The sequence below is a fragment of the Phaenicophaeus curvirostris genome, chromosome 23 (assembly GCF_032191515.1).
Source record: "Phaenicophaeus curvirostris isolate KB17595 chromosome 23, BPBGC_Pcur_1.0, whole genome shotgun sequence".
Lineage (NCBI taxonomy): Eukaryota > Metazoa > Chordata > Aves > Cuculiformes > Cuculidae > Phaenicophaeus > Phaenicophaeus curvirostris.
The window spans coordinates 7,816,047-7,830,278 of record NC_091414.1 but is presented as its reverse complement, the minus strand read 5'-3'; the positions used below and the strand labels follow the sequence as shown (position 1 = coordinate 7,830,278).

General features: G+C 49.7%; 1 protein-coding gene across 1 annotated transcript; it reads right to left on the bottom strand.

The window, feature by feature from the left end:
- Positions 1 to 7,729: 7,729 nt before the first annotated feature.
- Positions 7,730 to 8,434, bottom strand: LOC138730414 (large ribosomal subunit protein eL8-like). Its single transcript, XM_069875587.1, is given in 4 exon segments — positions 7,730 to 7,793; positions 7,795 to 8,059; positions 8,062 to 8,228; positions 8,430 to 8,434. Coding segments are annotated over 4 exon segments (501 nt in total).
- Positions 8,435 to 14,232: the final 5,798 nt, after the last annotated feature.

Sequence of the window (14,232 nt, the reverse complement as noted above, 5' to 3'; positions counted from 1 at the left end):
GGGACTTGCTGTTGTTGTAAGCAGGGGGTGAGGTGGGTGGGGAACACTCCGCGACTCCTCTCGGCTCTCTAGGTGCCTGTAAATGGGTGGTGGATCGTTAAGGTCATGAGCTGGTCTGGAAGGCACAGATTGGTTCTGCCATCGCTAGAGTGTGAGTTCACGTCTGAGCTATGGAAACACAGAGGCAATTAGCAAGGTTTTTCGGCTGTAAATATACAGTGGAAACCAAGGAAACCTATAATTAAATGTTAAGAGTTGTAATTAATGCTGCCTATATGAGTATCTCAGCTTCTTATGGAATCCAGACATTCCCTGCCGCTCCCTGTTTCCACAGGGTGGGCAGAGAGGGCAGTGGTGGCTGTGGGCAGGTGGGCAGGGAGGCTGTGAAGGGACAGAACCAGTGTGCTCACCCTCCAGGATTGAGCAGATGGCTACTCAGACACGTGCAGCAAAGACATAAACAACAAATGACCTGTTTGTATATCGGTTCTCATGCCATTTCTGGATTTCATCTGCTCCTACTAAGCCGTGGGTACGTGGAGAATGGATGTGCGTGTGCTGGGCTCTGCCTGGATGCAGGTGTCAAAAGCAGGTCAGCCACCTGTCTCTGAAGAGCAGGTCTGGAGTATGTGTCAGGAGGTTCTGATGGGTAAAAGGCATCTGGAGGAGTCAAGTGATCTCCTCTTGGGTGCTGTGTGAGGGGTCTCTCCCAGGGAAATACACAGGAGCAGGAGCAGGAGCAGGAGCAGGAGCAGGAGCAGGAGCAGGAGCAGGAGGGAGACATGCTTTGATACCACCTGTATCATCTTCTTGATGCATTAGTGTGGCTTTGCAGCTGACCTGTGAAGTGCCAGGAAAGAGGAAAGCTCTGAATGGGTGCTAAGGACTGGATGAGATTTTAGCACAGTCACTTGGACATCAACATTAACCCAGGCTGCAAACCAGTATTTATGAAGGTGGGTAAATAGAACCATCTCCATCAGGGAAAAGGAGGTCTGTGAGAGGAAGGTGACTGGCTCATTCTCACCTAACAAGTTGAGGGCAGCACATTCTCCACCCTCTGCAGGACCCAAGCATCCTGGTTACGAATTCTTTACTGCAATCATGGGATGCACTTAGCTCTCATAAAATGCAGGGACTGTAATGAGGAACACAGGCAGAATGGAGACACAGAAACTGAGACAGGAGCCTGATCTTATAGAAGAAAGAAAGCTCTGTTTTTTTCTGTGAGGTACCTGATGTTACACCAACTCATAGAATCATAGAATGGTTTGGGCTGGAAGGGACCTTAAAACCCACCCAGTTCCACCCCTTGCCATGGACAGGGACACCTTCCCCTGGATCAGGTTGCTCAAAGCCTCATTCAACCTGGCTCTGATCATCTCCAGGGACGGGGCAGCCATGACTTCTCCGGGCAACCTGGGTCAGGGCCTCCCTACCCTCACCGAGCAACCTCGTAGAATTTATACAGGTTGGTTTTTGGACGTGTGTTGATCATTGCATGAAGCTCTATGTTCCTTGTCAGTGCCCACCAGCAGTGTGCTCTGTGTGAACCCAGCATGCTTGTACCTTTCTCCTCTCCTGTTACAGTGGAAAGCAGCTGTGGAGTGCAGATTTCAATCTCAAGGTAGTGAATGGGACTTTTTAGACCTAAAGGCTTCTGCACACAGGGCTGTGACTCCTGGAGCAAGATACCATCTGCCTCCAGTGACACATGGATTGCACTCTGCTGTGACTCATCCTGTCGGACTGCGGTCCCTACCTGAGCACTCTCTCAACCAGAGTCATGCGGATGACTTTTAGACAGTTTTTATTTGCACTCACGGATCTTCTTGTACACACTTGCAAAACAAGAGCACAAACTTGGTTCTTCAATAGGGACCAAAATTTCCTTGCCACACTGCCAAGAACTTCTTCAGCATCCAGGCTTGAAACAGTCTCTTCTCCTTGCCTGGTGTCTGTGTTCTTGGCTCCCAGAAGCTGCTGTTTCAGGGCTGCTGTCTGTGCAAAATTAGCTCTTGAGAACCCCTGTTCAGCTGCACTTCAAGCAGCCGCCCTGCTGTCAGCACAGCTTCTCCTGGACTGTAAAGTTATGCCCATGTGCAAGGCTGCTCCAGCAGGATTCTGGTTAATGTGTCCCTTGGTGTACGACTGGGATTTTTGTCAAGTTCCTGCTGTTCTGATTAAATGAAGTTTCTCGGGGGATTTTTCATCTGTTTGATCAGAGCAGGGGTTTTAGCCACTCTGTCTTAAAAATCATAGAATCATGGAATAGGTTGGATCAGAAGGAATCTTAAGTCCATCCAGTTCCAGCCCCTGCCAAGGCAGGGACACCTCCTACCGGATCAGGTTCCTCAATGCCCCATCCAGCCTGGCCTTGAACACCTCCAGGGATGGGGCAGCCACCACTGCTCTGGGCAATCTGGGCCAGGGCCTCCCCACCCTCACAGCAAAACATTTCTCCCTAAGATCTCACTTCAATCTCCCCACTTTCCCATCATTCACCTCGTCCTCTCCCTGCACTCACTGATCCAGAGCCCCTCCCCAACTTTCCTGGAGCCCCTTTCAGCACTGGAAGCTGCTCTAAGGTCTCCTGGAGCCTTTTTTTCTCCAGGCTGAACAACCCCTATTCTCCCAGCTTGTCCTCACATAGGAGGTGCTTCAGACCTTGGAACATCTCTGTGGCCTCCTGTGGACTCGCTCCAACAGCTCCATGTCCTTCTTGTGTTGAGGTCTCCAGAACTGTACACGGGGCTCCTGGTGGGGTCTCACGAGAGCTGAGTAGAAGGTTTTCTCTCACTTAAGAAACTGAGTGCTTTTCCAAAGATTCATGGAACTCTGCTTTACAAACAACCAGTTTGGCTGCTTCATCTCCTTGCTTAAGTGGAACATCTCACCAGTGTTATCACATCCTTTCCTCCCACCACCTTTCTGTGTCCGCTTTCTGTTTTTGTGCCCTTCCTCACCATTCATCCAGACACCCCCCTTCACTGTCCAAGCTGCAGACAGGGCAGCAACATCCAGTTCTCCAGCCCAGCCCAGCTGGTTGAGGGACTGCAGAGCTGAGCTGTGTGGGCAGGAGCAGCGGAGGCTGTGATCGCAGAGGTGTCACAAGCTGGGAGAAGAAGCCATGGCTTTTGGATGCACAGGGACATGGGTCACTGAAAAGACAGAACAGCCTGAAAGTATCTGCCATTTCTTTGGTGCCTTGATCTCTGGAGGTCACCCTGAGTGTGACTGCCTTCTCCAAGTGCTGTGTGAGGAGCTCTGGCAGAGCTAGGGGTGACTCACAGCAGTGTGTTATAATCAGTGTCGTTCTGCCAGCCCTGAGGTGACCTTGTTGTGACACGATGTGCTGGCACCTCCGCAGTGCCCACAACAAACACATTCATCCCCTCAGTCAAGGATGGGTCAGCACAGCACTACCTCAAACTAAGTGCGTGGGACAAGGGAAGTCAATAGCCACATCCCACCATACGCTTTGTGCAAAGCACAACTTCCCAGCTCCTTCTGCCTTCTCTGTGACTGTCATCACCAGGTCCTTCCTGAACAAATCCTGGCTGAAAACTCCAGGCCGTCACAGGACAGGTAGGGGCTGGGATTTGGATCAAGTGCCCAGACTGCTCCACGTGGCAGTTGCTTCTGAGTGACACCCTGAGAAAGTGCAGACAAGGAGGTGAATAGATATAGAGCCAGACAGGTAACGATGCAGACAGATGTGGAAAGGAAGAAAGGGAGATCTGAGGTATCTAAGGACTCTGCTGTGTAATAAAAAAACATTTACAGATTCGTGTTCTTCCTGTGGCTCAGGGTTCTCCTTATGGAATAGTAAGAAGACAAATAAAAGCACAGCAACAGGCTGAGAGAGTTGGGTTTGTTCAGCCTGGAGAAGAGAAGGCTCCAGGGAGACCTTAGAGCAGCTTCCAGTCCTGAAAGGGGCTCCAGGAAAGCTGGGGAGGGGCTCTTGATCAGGGAGGGCAGGGAGAGGACAAGGGGGAATGGTTTTCATCTGAAAGAGGGGGGACTAAGATGAGATCTTAGGGATAAATGTTTTATTGTGAGGGTGGGGAGGCCCTGGCCCAGATTTCCCAGAGCAGTGGCGGCTGCCCCATCCCTGGAGATGTTCAGGGTCAGGTTGGATGGGGCTTTGATCAACCCGATCCAGGGGAAAGTTCCCTCAGGACCCACAGGTGCATGTCAACAGGTCCCATGGACTTGAGCACCTTCGCGTTCCTTAGATGATATTGAACCTGCTCCTCTCTTAGAGTGGGTGGTTCTTCAATCTCCCAGTCCCTGTCTTTACATTCTGCGACTTGGGAAGTGTGGCTTGAACCTTGACCAGCGAAGACTGAGGCAAAAAATCATTAAGTACCTCACCCTTCGCCATATCCTGCACAACTAGGTCTCCCATTTCTTTCTGGAGAGGGCTCACATTCCCTCTAGTCTTCCTTTTATCACTGACATACCTACAGAAATATTTCTTGTTGTCCTCGACTTCCTTGCCCAGATTTAATTCTATCTGGGTTTTAATTTTTGTAACATTATCCTCACTGCTTGGATGATTTCTCTATATTATTCCCAGGCCAGCTATACTTGCTTCCACCCCATGTAGGCTTCCTTTTTGTGATTAAGACTGACCAGGAGTTCCTTGTTCATCCATGCAGGTCTCCTGGATTTTTGTCCTGATTTCTTCTTAGCTGGGATGCATTGCTCTGGGGCTTGGAGGTGGTAATCTTTGAATATTAACCAGCTTTCTTGGCCCCTGCCACTCTCCTGGGCTTTATCCCACGATACCCTACTGAGCAGATTCCAGAAGAGGCCAAAGTCTTCTCTCCTGAAGTCCGGGGAAGTGAATCAAGGGGTGTGCAGGTGCGGGGTCATGTGTGTGGGTGCCCTGCTTCCCTTCTTGGTGGTGGCTGTGCAGACCTTAAGGCTGACAGCATGCCATGGGTCATCTTCCCTCTCAAACCTGTACCTGTTTTTTTTTTAGGTGCTTTCTTTGTGGGATAAATGCAGACTGGCAGCCAAGAGGGTCAACTGCGTCCTGGGGTGCATCCAGCAGAGCATCAGCAGCCAGGCAAGGGAGGGGATCATCCCGCTCTGCTCTGCACTGGTGACCCCACCTTGAGCACTGGGGGAGTTCTGGGAGCCACAGGATAAAAAGGATCTAAAGCTGCTGGAGAGTGTCCAGAGGAGGGCATAGAGTTGGTGAAGCATTTAGAGGGGAGGCTGTGTGAGGGGTGGCTGAAGTCACTGGGTCTGTTCAGCCTGGAGAAAAAGGGACCGAGGGGAGACCCCGTTGCACTCTACAGCTTCCTCACAAGGAGAGGAGGAGGAAGAGCAGATGCTGAGCTCTTCTTTCTGGACCCAAGGGAATGGCAGGAAGATGCCAGGGATGGGTTAGGTTGGACATTAGGACAATGTTCTTTCCCCAGAGGGTGGTGGAGCACTGGAACAGCTCCCAGGGAGTCATGGTGCCAAACAGAACAATATTCCAGCAGCATTTGGCCAACACCCTCAGCCCCATGGTGTGAGTGTTGGGGTGTCCTGTGCAGGGACAGGAGCTGGACTTGATGATCCTTGTGGGTCCCCTCCAACTCAGGACATTCTATGCTTCTGTGATTCTGTGATTGGATCCAGTGACACCGGTAGCTTTGCACGCCTTAGCAAGATGTCCCTTTCTTGCCCAGAGGTTCTTCTGTGTACCTAATATGGGAGGACCTAAAGGCACCGAGAAGTCAGCGTACAGTGGATGCTGCAACAATAAACCATTAGTGCTCTGAGAAGGGGCTGCAAGTCAAAATCGTCTAAATGATCAAGTGCAATATTTGAAACACTTCCTCTTGTTGCAGTCAGGAATTCCAGGTGCATTTGGTGATGCTATGGGTTTGCCTGCCGTCTGTTCCCAGGAAAACGCCATATGATTTGTTACATGGGAATTTGGGCCAAAATGCTACAAACCAGAATAAACAGGGTTTGTTTTTTTCCAGGCTGTGAAAAATGCACCTTTTTAAGAATCAATAAATTTGTATGCAGATTCCCAGTCCATGAATAATTCATGATTATAAGAAAGGCAAAACACTATAGAGGTTTGATTATGCAGTTGTTTTAAATAAGCAAAATTAGTTGTTAATGAGACCCCTATGCATATTTAGGAAAGCTGAATAATTTATTAAAAGCCAAGAAGTGACGGCTGGAGAAGGGAAGAGAAAGCCAAGTAGCTCTGTTGAGACTGATTGTGTTACAGTGCTTGAGGAGAAGAGGGCACAAATTAACCCCTTTTTCAATAAAACAGAGCTAATGCATATGGAAGAGCTCTGCAGAGAGAGCAGGCGATGTCCTTGCGCTGAGTGCAGAGGCAGATGCTTTTATGACAGGGTTCCGAGTTACAGATAGTTGTGAGGTGGATCCCAACTGTTGGGCAGTTCAGGACCCTGCAGCCCAGAAACATCCATTTCTTCCATCTGCAGGGAATCACCAGTCTGACAAGTCTAAATGCTCTTTCAAAGGCCCCAAGTCATCAATGCTGGACAGGAGAGGGACTTTTCTAAACAGAAACAAAATCCCAGAAACAGGATTCTACCCAGCTTTCTGTCAAAATTTTCCCTCAGATTTTCCCCTAACAAGGGATCTTTTTTTTTTTTTTCCAGTGAAGCTGTTCTGTGTTTGCAGCATCTGGACACATTCTGATCCCTTTTTCTACCACGCCCTGGAATGCTGTGGAAAACATACCTCTATGGTGGGAGCTGCAGCATCTCACTGCTCCTTGCTGTGCAGGCAATGCATAATGACTACTGCAGCTTTCCTGGCCAGGGCTGACGGCTCTGGTTTGCTCCACTGGACCTTCCTCCTTTCCACACTGAAGCTGCTGGCTCCTTGGAAACCCTAGCAGGGAAAGCAGCCAGCATGGAGAAGAGGGGTGGCCCCTTTGGGAGGGTCGCCTGAACTGAAGGGTTTCATAGAATCATAGAATGATTTGAGTTGGAAGGGACCTTAAAGAACTTCTAATTCCAATGCCCCTGCCATAGACAGGGACATCTCCCACTGGAGGTGCTTAAAGAACTATCCAACCTGGCCTTGAACGCCTCCAGGGATGGAGCAGCCACAACTTCCCTGGACAACCTGGGCCAGGGCCTCATAGTAAAGAATTTCCTCCTTATGTCTAGTCTAAATCTTCCCCTCTCCAATTTAAAGCCATTCCCCCAGTCCTATCATTCCATGCCTTTGTGAACAGTCTCTCCCCAGCTTTCTTGTAGCCCTTTCGGGTACTGGAAGGTCGCTCTAAGGTCTCCTCAGAGCCTTCTCTTCTCCAGGCTGAACAAGCCCAACTCTCTCAGCCTGTCCTCATATGTGAGGTGCTCCAGCCACTTGCAGAACCACCTACAGAAGCCCTTGCGAGTGTTCCTGCTGTGGATCACTGGTCCTCTTCCCTGTGGGAACAGCAGTGGTGCTCTCATCTAGTGTCATCCTCAGAGGTGCAGGCATGACATGTGCATGGGCCTTGAGGATGCCTCAGCATTGCTGTCATGTACAAGTGAAACAGGAGAGGCTGAAAAGCAGAAGGGAATCAACAGTATGGTGCTGAGACACCTGACCCTAGCAGAAAACCTTGGAAAGCAGATGTGAAGCTCTGCATGCCTAGTCCGTGGCACTGTTTTGTTTGATATTTTTCTGTTCTGGGGTTTACTTTTGAGTAGAGAAGCCATGGTAGAGGAACGACACCATTTTGTTACAATTTGGTGGTCATTTCTATAGCCTTTGCTTTCTTCAGCTTGGCAATTTGAGCTGAGTCTGGGCCCCATCATATCTAATGATAACCAGTTAAGTGGCACCAGCTTTGCAAGGGCTTCCGTCTCCTCTGTGTTTACTCAGGTGAAGGCCATGCAGGTGCGAGTCTTCCCATGGACTTCCAAGTCACCCTACCTGGCTCTGTCCTTTGGGATGGGGCTGTACAGAGTTCCCATTTTGCCGCATGGAGCATGCCAAACACTCACCAGTTCTGTGGGGTCTCCATCGTGGACCATCACTGGAAGCTGAGTTTTGCTGTCCTCTACCAAGCAGAGACAGTGTTCATACCTGCTTGGAGGACCTGTGGCTCTGCAACTGGAGCGTCTCCTTTTCCAGCATCTTTCTGCTCAGCACAAGTCAAGAGCCCATGCTGCTTCTGCTCTTTGGTCTCTAGTTTGGGTTTGTGGGTCAGTGCTTTTGGATGTTCAACTCCTAGTAAACTGGAGAATCACAGAGACCTCCAAAGCTTGGAAAGAGAAGAGCTGGAGTCTGACATAGCTGGGTCATTTCACACAATGCTTGGGCCTGATGTCTTATCCTCCTTCCTCTGTGCTGGATGACTGTCAGCAGGAAGGGATCGGTGGTTTGTGTTGCAGAAGAGACTTTGAGTTTCTGGTGCCTGGACTGCCACTGGATCTTACACCATGTCTTCTGCTTTTATCACAGCCACTGGGCTTCTGAAGGGATGTGCCCTGCCAGAGCCAGCCAGAGCACCTTGTTCAGAATGCATAGCAATGGGATCCTGGGTCTCTCATTCATCGTGGAGTTGTGCCTTTTGTCTTGCTATATAATCATGGGGAATCCTTGCCATTTGTCAGCCAGAAGGGAGGTGAGGAAGCAAGCTGTTGTGGTGCAGATCACGCAGCAGCTGCTCCGCAGTGGGTATGGCAAAGCCGTGCATGGACCTTGCCCTGGGAGTGGGCATGGGGATCTCCCCAAGGCTGCTTGCTCCTCTAGGAGTGTGTTTTGTGACCTTCGATTGCATTGGGGAGCCTTTCTCTCCTGTGCAGTGATCGTTTCTCCAGGCACCGCTTGTCACCTGGACAGGGGCTGATCTCCATGTGCCAGGAGCTTTGCCAAGTGCCGTCCCTCGTCTCTGGAGCAGACAATTGTCCGGGGCCAGAACAAATGCCCCATCCTGAAGCTCAGAATGGTCACAGCAGAAGGTGCTGGACCTCCTCTTCCCCCGGAAGAAGCACATGCAGCTTCACCTTCCTGGTGATCCCCATAGCCCCAGAGCTGTCTGGGGACCTGCTTGGCTGGGCTGGCACCCGGGTGTGTTGCTGGGAGGCTACAGGTGCCCTCAGCTCTGGGGAGGCTGGTGAGATGGAGGGCAGTCAGTTTGCACTTGAGATATGAAAGGAAACTGTTTTCTCAGGGAGGTGACGTTGGACTGAGAGCTAAATTGATTTCCATAAATATTTGAGCAAGGCTGAATTATTTATGACCCTCTGGTGACACAATAGAAGGAACCGACGGAATCATCTGTGAATTTTCCAGATGATTTAGTTTAAAAATACTGCTCGTTATTATTTATGTGGGTCATATCCCCCTTTGCTCCTGGCCAGGCCTTGCACATGAGTTGCATAAACACAGAGTCAATATACAAATCTCTCCCTTTATCTGTTTTAATCTGCCAATCAGTAAGTGAGCAGCAGCCTTGTTGTTTGATTCCCCAGGAGAACTGTAATCAGAAACCCTTGTCATTCAAATGGATGCAGAGGAAAAGGAAGGACGGAAGAAAGAAAGAAGGAAAGAAGAAAGGAAGAAAAAGAAGGTAAAAAAAAGAAAGAAGAAAAAATAAAGAAAGGAAAAATAATAAAGAAAGGAAAAATAAAAAAGAAAGGAAGGAAAGAAAGAACTGGAAGGAAGAATTTGTAGGAAGAAAGGAAGAAGGAAAGAGAGAAAGAGACAAAGGGACAGAGGGAAAGCTCTTTGTTTGGCTACAGACTGAGCATTCTAGAGTGGGAAGCAGGAACCTGTCTGGATCTGAGATGCAGCCAGACACTTGCACATCCAAGTCAGATCTGGGTGTGTTTGCACCCAAAGGAAACAGCTTGCCCATGCTCCACTAATGCTGCTTGAAGAGGAGAGCGATGGGGCTGGATGATAATTTCTGGGAGTGACCACCAAGAACTGGCAGGAGAACCAGGACAGAGAAGCACTTCTCACCTCTGAGAAGGCAGGGACTGCTGTGAAACAGGACTTGTTGGCCTACAAATGTTGGCTTGAGGGGACCTTGGAAGACTTGAGTTTGATCTTTTGCTTGAAATGGAATTGAAATCATCCTTTGGGGAGGCAAGTGTGGAATGAGAATTTGTTGCCAAAACAACACAAAAATATAATGAGAAGCCTCAGCTGTCAGTGTTGTTTGGAGATTTGTGTATCTCCAGCAGGTTCAACTGTCGATGATCTGAGAGAAGATAATCATAGAATGGTTTGGGTTAGAAGGGAGTTTTACAGGTCATCCAGTCCAGCCCCTCTTCAGGAGCAGAGATAACTTCAACCAGACCAGGCTGCTCAGAGCCCCAGCCAACTTGACCTTGAATGTTTCCAGGGATGGGGCGTCCACTACTTCTCTGGGCTACCTGTGGCAGTGTTTCACCACCCTCAGTGTGAAACATTTCTTCCTGAAATCCAGTATAAATCTTCCCTCCCTTAATTTAAGACTGTTACTCCTTGTCCTTGGTAAAAACACTGTCCCCAGCTTTCCAGGAGCCACTTTCAGTACTGGAAGCTACTCTAGGGGCTCCCCACAGCCTTCTTTTCTCCAGGCTGAACAACCCCAACTCTCTCAGCCTGTCCTTGTATGGGAAGTTCTCCAGCCCTCGGATCATCTTTGTGGCTCTAAGAGAAAGGAGAGAGTTTTGGAAACTCAAGAACATATGAAAAGTTAGGAGATCTCCAGAGCTGAGATCTGCTGCTGGTTTTAAGCTATTTCAGCAGCTACTGCCTGATGAATGGGGAGTAAAGGGTTAATACAGTGCTGGAAATTGTTCTAGGTCTGCTGAATCAGAAGAAGATTTTGGATCTGGGCTTAGGTAAGGTTCAGCAAGGTCCTCAAACATCATGTGAATTGAGTCGTGTTGTTCCGTTGCAGAGCAATGAAAGTGGATGGAAGGTATCTCTTTGGATTGGCAATGCTGAAGTGTATTAATTAAGTGGCTTTGAACCCCTAATTGATAACTGAAGTGGACTTAATTTAACTCAGATCAGCTCATATTCACTTTTCTGTTCACTCAAGCTGATGAGACACACTTGTGAGATCCATTTTAAGTGGTTCCCTCTTCACAAGAAAAATAACACTACCTCGAGTGGGAGGGATATAGGAGAGACACGTCAAGCCTTGGCTTTCTCACAGCCACGAAACCAAAACTTATGCTATAAACCCAACTGTACTCACAGCCAGACAAACCCAGTCCTTGGCTTCCCCCAGATTGCCTTAGGTGGGAATTTATGGGTGGACACATTCCTTTTCCCTGGCCAGCAAAGAGTGAGAGTTAAGGATGCTGAAAGAATCACAGGAAGAATTAGTTTCGGAGGGACCTCTGGAGGTCTCTGGTCCAACCTTCTGCTCTGTGCAGATCTGGCTTAAAACCTGCAATAGGTTTCTCCAAGCCAGTTCATTCAAGTTTTGAAATGCTCCAAAGGCAGAGATTCCACCCCATCCCTGGGTGCCAGTCCCAGTGTCAAAATATTCACATTAAGAGAGAAGTGTACCTGTTGGAGGACGTGCCCTATGTTTATTCTCCAAAACGGGGACACACTCTCTCCTTCTTCAGTGCTGCAGACAAGCCCTGCAGTGCTCCATCCAGGTGGCCAAAGGCAGGTCCCACAGGCACATCTGTGGGGAGCAGAGCTCAGGGCAGGCACGGTGACGAGCCAGCAGATCCACAATGCTGGACACCGTGGTGGGCAAAGCCAAGAGCCAATCTTGTGAGGTGGCTGAGCCTGGTGCCAGGGCCCAGGAAGCAGTAGGAGTGAGCAGGTAGGATCTCGGAGCTGATGGTCTCTTGTGCAGGGTTCACACCAGCATTGTCTGGCCCTTTGATCCCACAATGTCCAGCACATGTGCCAACAGGAGCAAGGAAGGAATCTTCCCCCTTCTCTCAGCTCTGGTGAGTCCATAACTCAAATACTGGGTTCAGTTTTGGGCCACTCAACACAGAAATGACATTGAGGGGCTGGAGCACATCGAGAGAAGGGGAAGGGTCTGGAGCCCAGGGGTTCTGGGAGTGCCTGAGGCAGCTGGGGCTCTTTAGCCTGGAGAAGAGGAGGCTGAGAGGAGACCTCATTGCTCTCTGAAGCTCCCAGAAAGGAGGCTGTGAGGTTGTGATGAGGTGGGTGCAGGTCTCTTCTCCCAAGTAACAAGAGATAGGTTCAGAGGAAATGGCCTCAAGCTGTGCTGGGGAAGTACAGATTGGATATTAGGAAAGATTTCTTTCCTGAAAGAGTGGTGAAGCCCTGGCAGAGGCTGCCCAGGGCAGTAGTGGATTCCCCATCCCCAGAGTTGTTCTAAGAATGTGTAGATGTGGCACTTGGGAACATGATTTAGTGGGCACAGTGGGGTTGGGCTGATGGTTGGGCTTGATGATCTTACAGGTCTTTTCCATGCTTAATGACTGCATGATTCTATGATTCTGTGATTCTATGATTCAAGCAAAGTAGCATCTCCATTTTTCAGCCTCTTGGCCCTGACATTTTGTTGTCAGGTTTTGGTGAAGCACAGAGCCTGATACCTTCAGCTTTTGGTCAGAGGGTGGCTTTGGATGAGGTTTTGGGAGGGGTGCCTCTCAGGTAGGTGGTCATCCCTGCAGCCATGGCCACACTCTGATTTCTCAGGGTTTTGACACTCTCTCATGGCAGAGTTGGGATCACACGTTGACTGAAGACCAGTTATTTCTCATCACAGGCTTCAGGCAGGATCCTGAGGATGCAGAAGGCTGAACTGGGTAATGAAAGGAAGGAGTTTGCTGTAAAACCGCTGCAGCTGGCCCTGGAGGAGAAAGCACTTGCTCTCTGGGCAGGTGAGAGGGTGTTTGGCAAAACTTGTGGGATCTCCAAGTAGAAGACACAAAAAGAGGCCTTTGTCATGACCCCAGATCTTCAAATTAACTCCTGACACATCTTCTAAGACTACGAACGAGATCCCTGTTTTACCAGATTAGCTTTTGGATGCAAAAATATATCTGCAGAGAGATGCACCTCTGTACATCGGGGTCAGTTCTTGCTTGGGGGAAGTTCTGAGCAGAGCTGGGTTGGGCAGCAGCCTCTGGGCTGCTCTCCTAGCTCAAGCCCTTGGATGCTGCTCCCCAGCCGGCATTTCCCTGTTGCTCTTGCTCTCTCTGGGTGTTGGCTGTGGGAATGGCCCAGCTGTGTGTGCTGTGTAAGCAAAGGCACAAGGGCTGTTTGCAGCCTGTGCCCTTGAATGGCCATGTCCTCCCTAGGTAATCATTAGCCAGGTTAAACGCTGCAGGGCCAGGATGTTTCAGAGCATTTCTCCCTACACAGGACTGGTTGGTGGCTCCTGCAGGGGTGAGGTGGAGGCATCCTCACACCTTCCAGCCCCACCTGCAGTAATGCCGGTCTCCATCCCTCCTGTGGACCAGGGGCTGAGGCTAAGCAATCTCATACCATTGTTTCACAATGTAATCAGAGCTTTTTCCTCTGCTATGATAATAAACTCTTCAGTGTCTCTCTAGGGCCTTTTGCACCCTTCAGCCATTTTTCTTTTCTTGGTGTAAAGCTCTTCATAGAATCATGGAATCATGGAATCCCTAGGTTGGAAAAGACTTTTGAGATAATCAGGTCCAACCATACCTGTCCACTACTAAACCACATCCCTGAGCACCTCATCTACCCAGCTTTTAAACCCCTTCAGGGACAGGCACTCAACCACCTCTCTGGGCAGCCTCTACCAGGGCCTGAGAATCCTTTCAGTGAAGAAGTATTTCCTAATGTCCAATCTGAACCTGCTCTGGCACAACTTGAGGCCATTCCCTTTTGTCCTATCACCCTGGGAGAAGAGACCAACACCCACCTCATCACAACCTCCTTTCCAGAAGGTCCAGAGAGCAATGAGGTCTCCCCTCAGCCTCCTCTTCTCCAGGCTAATCAGCCTCAGGTCCCTCAGCCAATGCCAGAATCCCTGGGCTCCAGCCCAGCTGGGCTCCAACCCAGCTCCGTTCTCTTCTCTGGATGTACTCCAGCCCCTCAATGTCTTTCTTGTAGTGCAGGCCCCAAAACTGAACTCAGTATTCACAGTGTGGCCTCGCCAGTGTCACGTCCAGGGGCAGAATCATTTCCCTGCTCCTGCTGGCCATGGTGTTTCTGATACTGATGCTCTTCCTGTCCCCCAGACAGCTCTGAATCCTGGTCCCCATTGCTTGACACATGCACCATCCTCCTGAAAAAGCCTAGGTTTCACAGCCTAGGTTTGTGGAA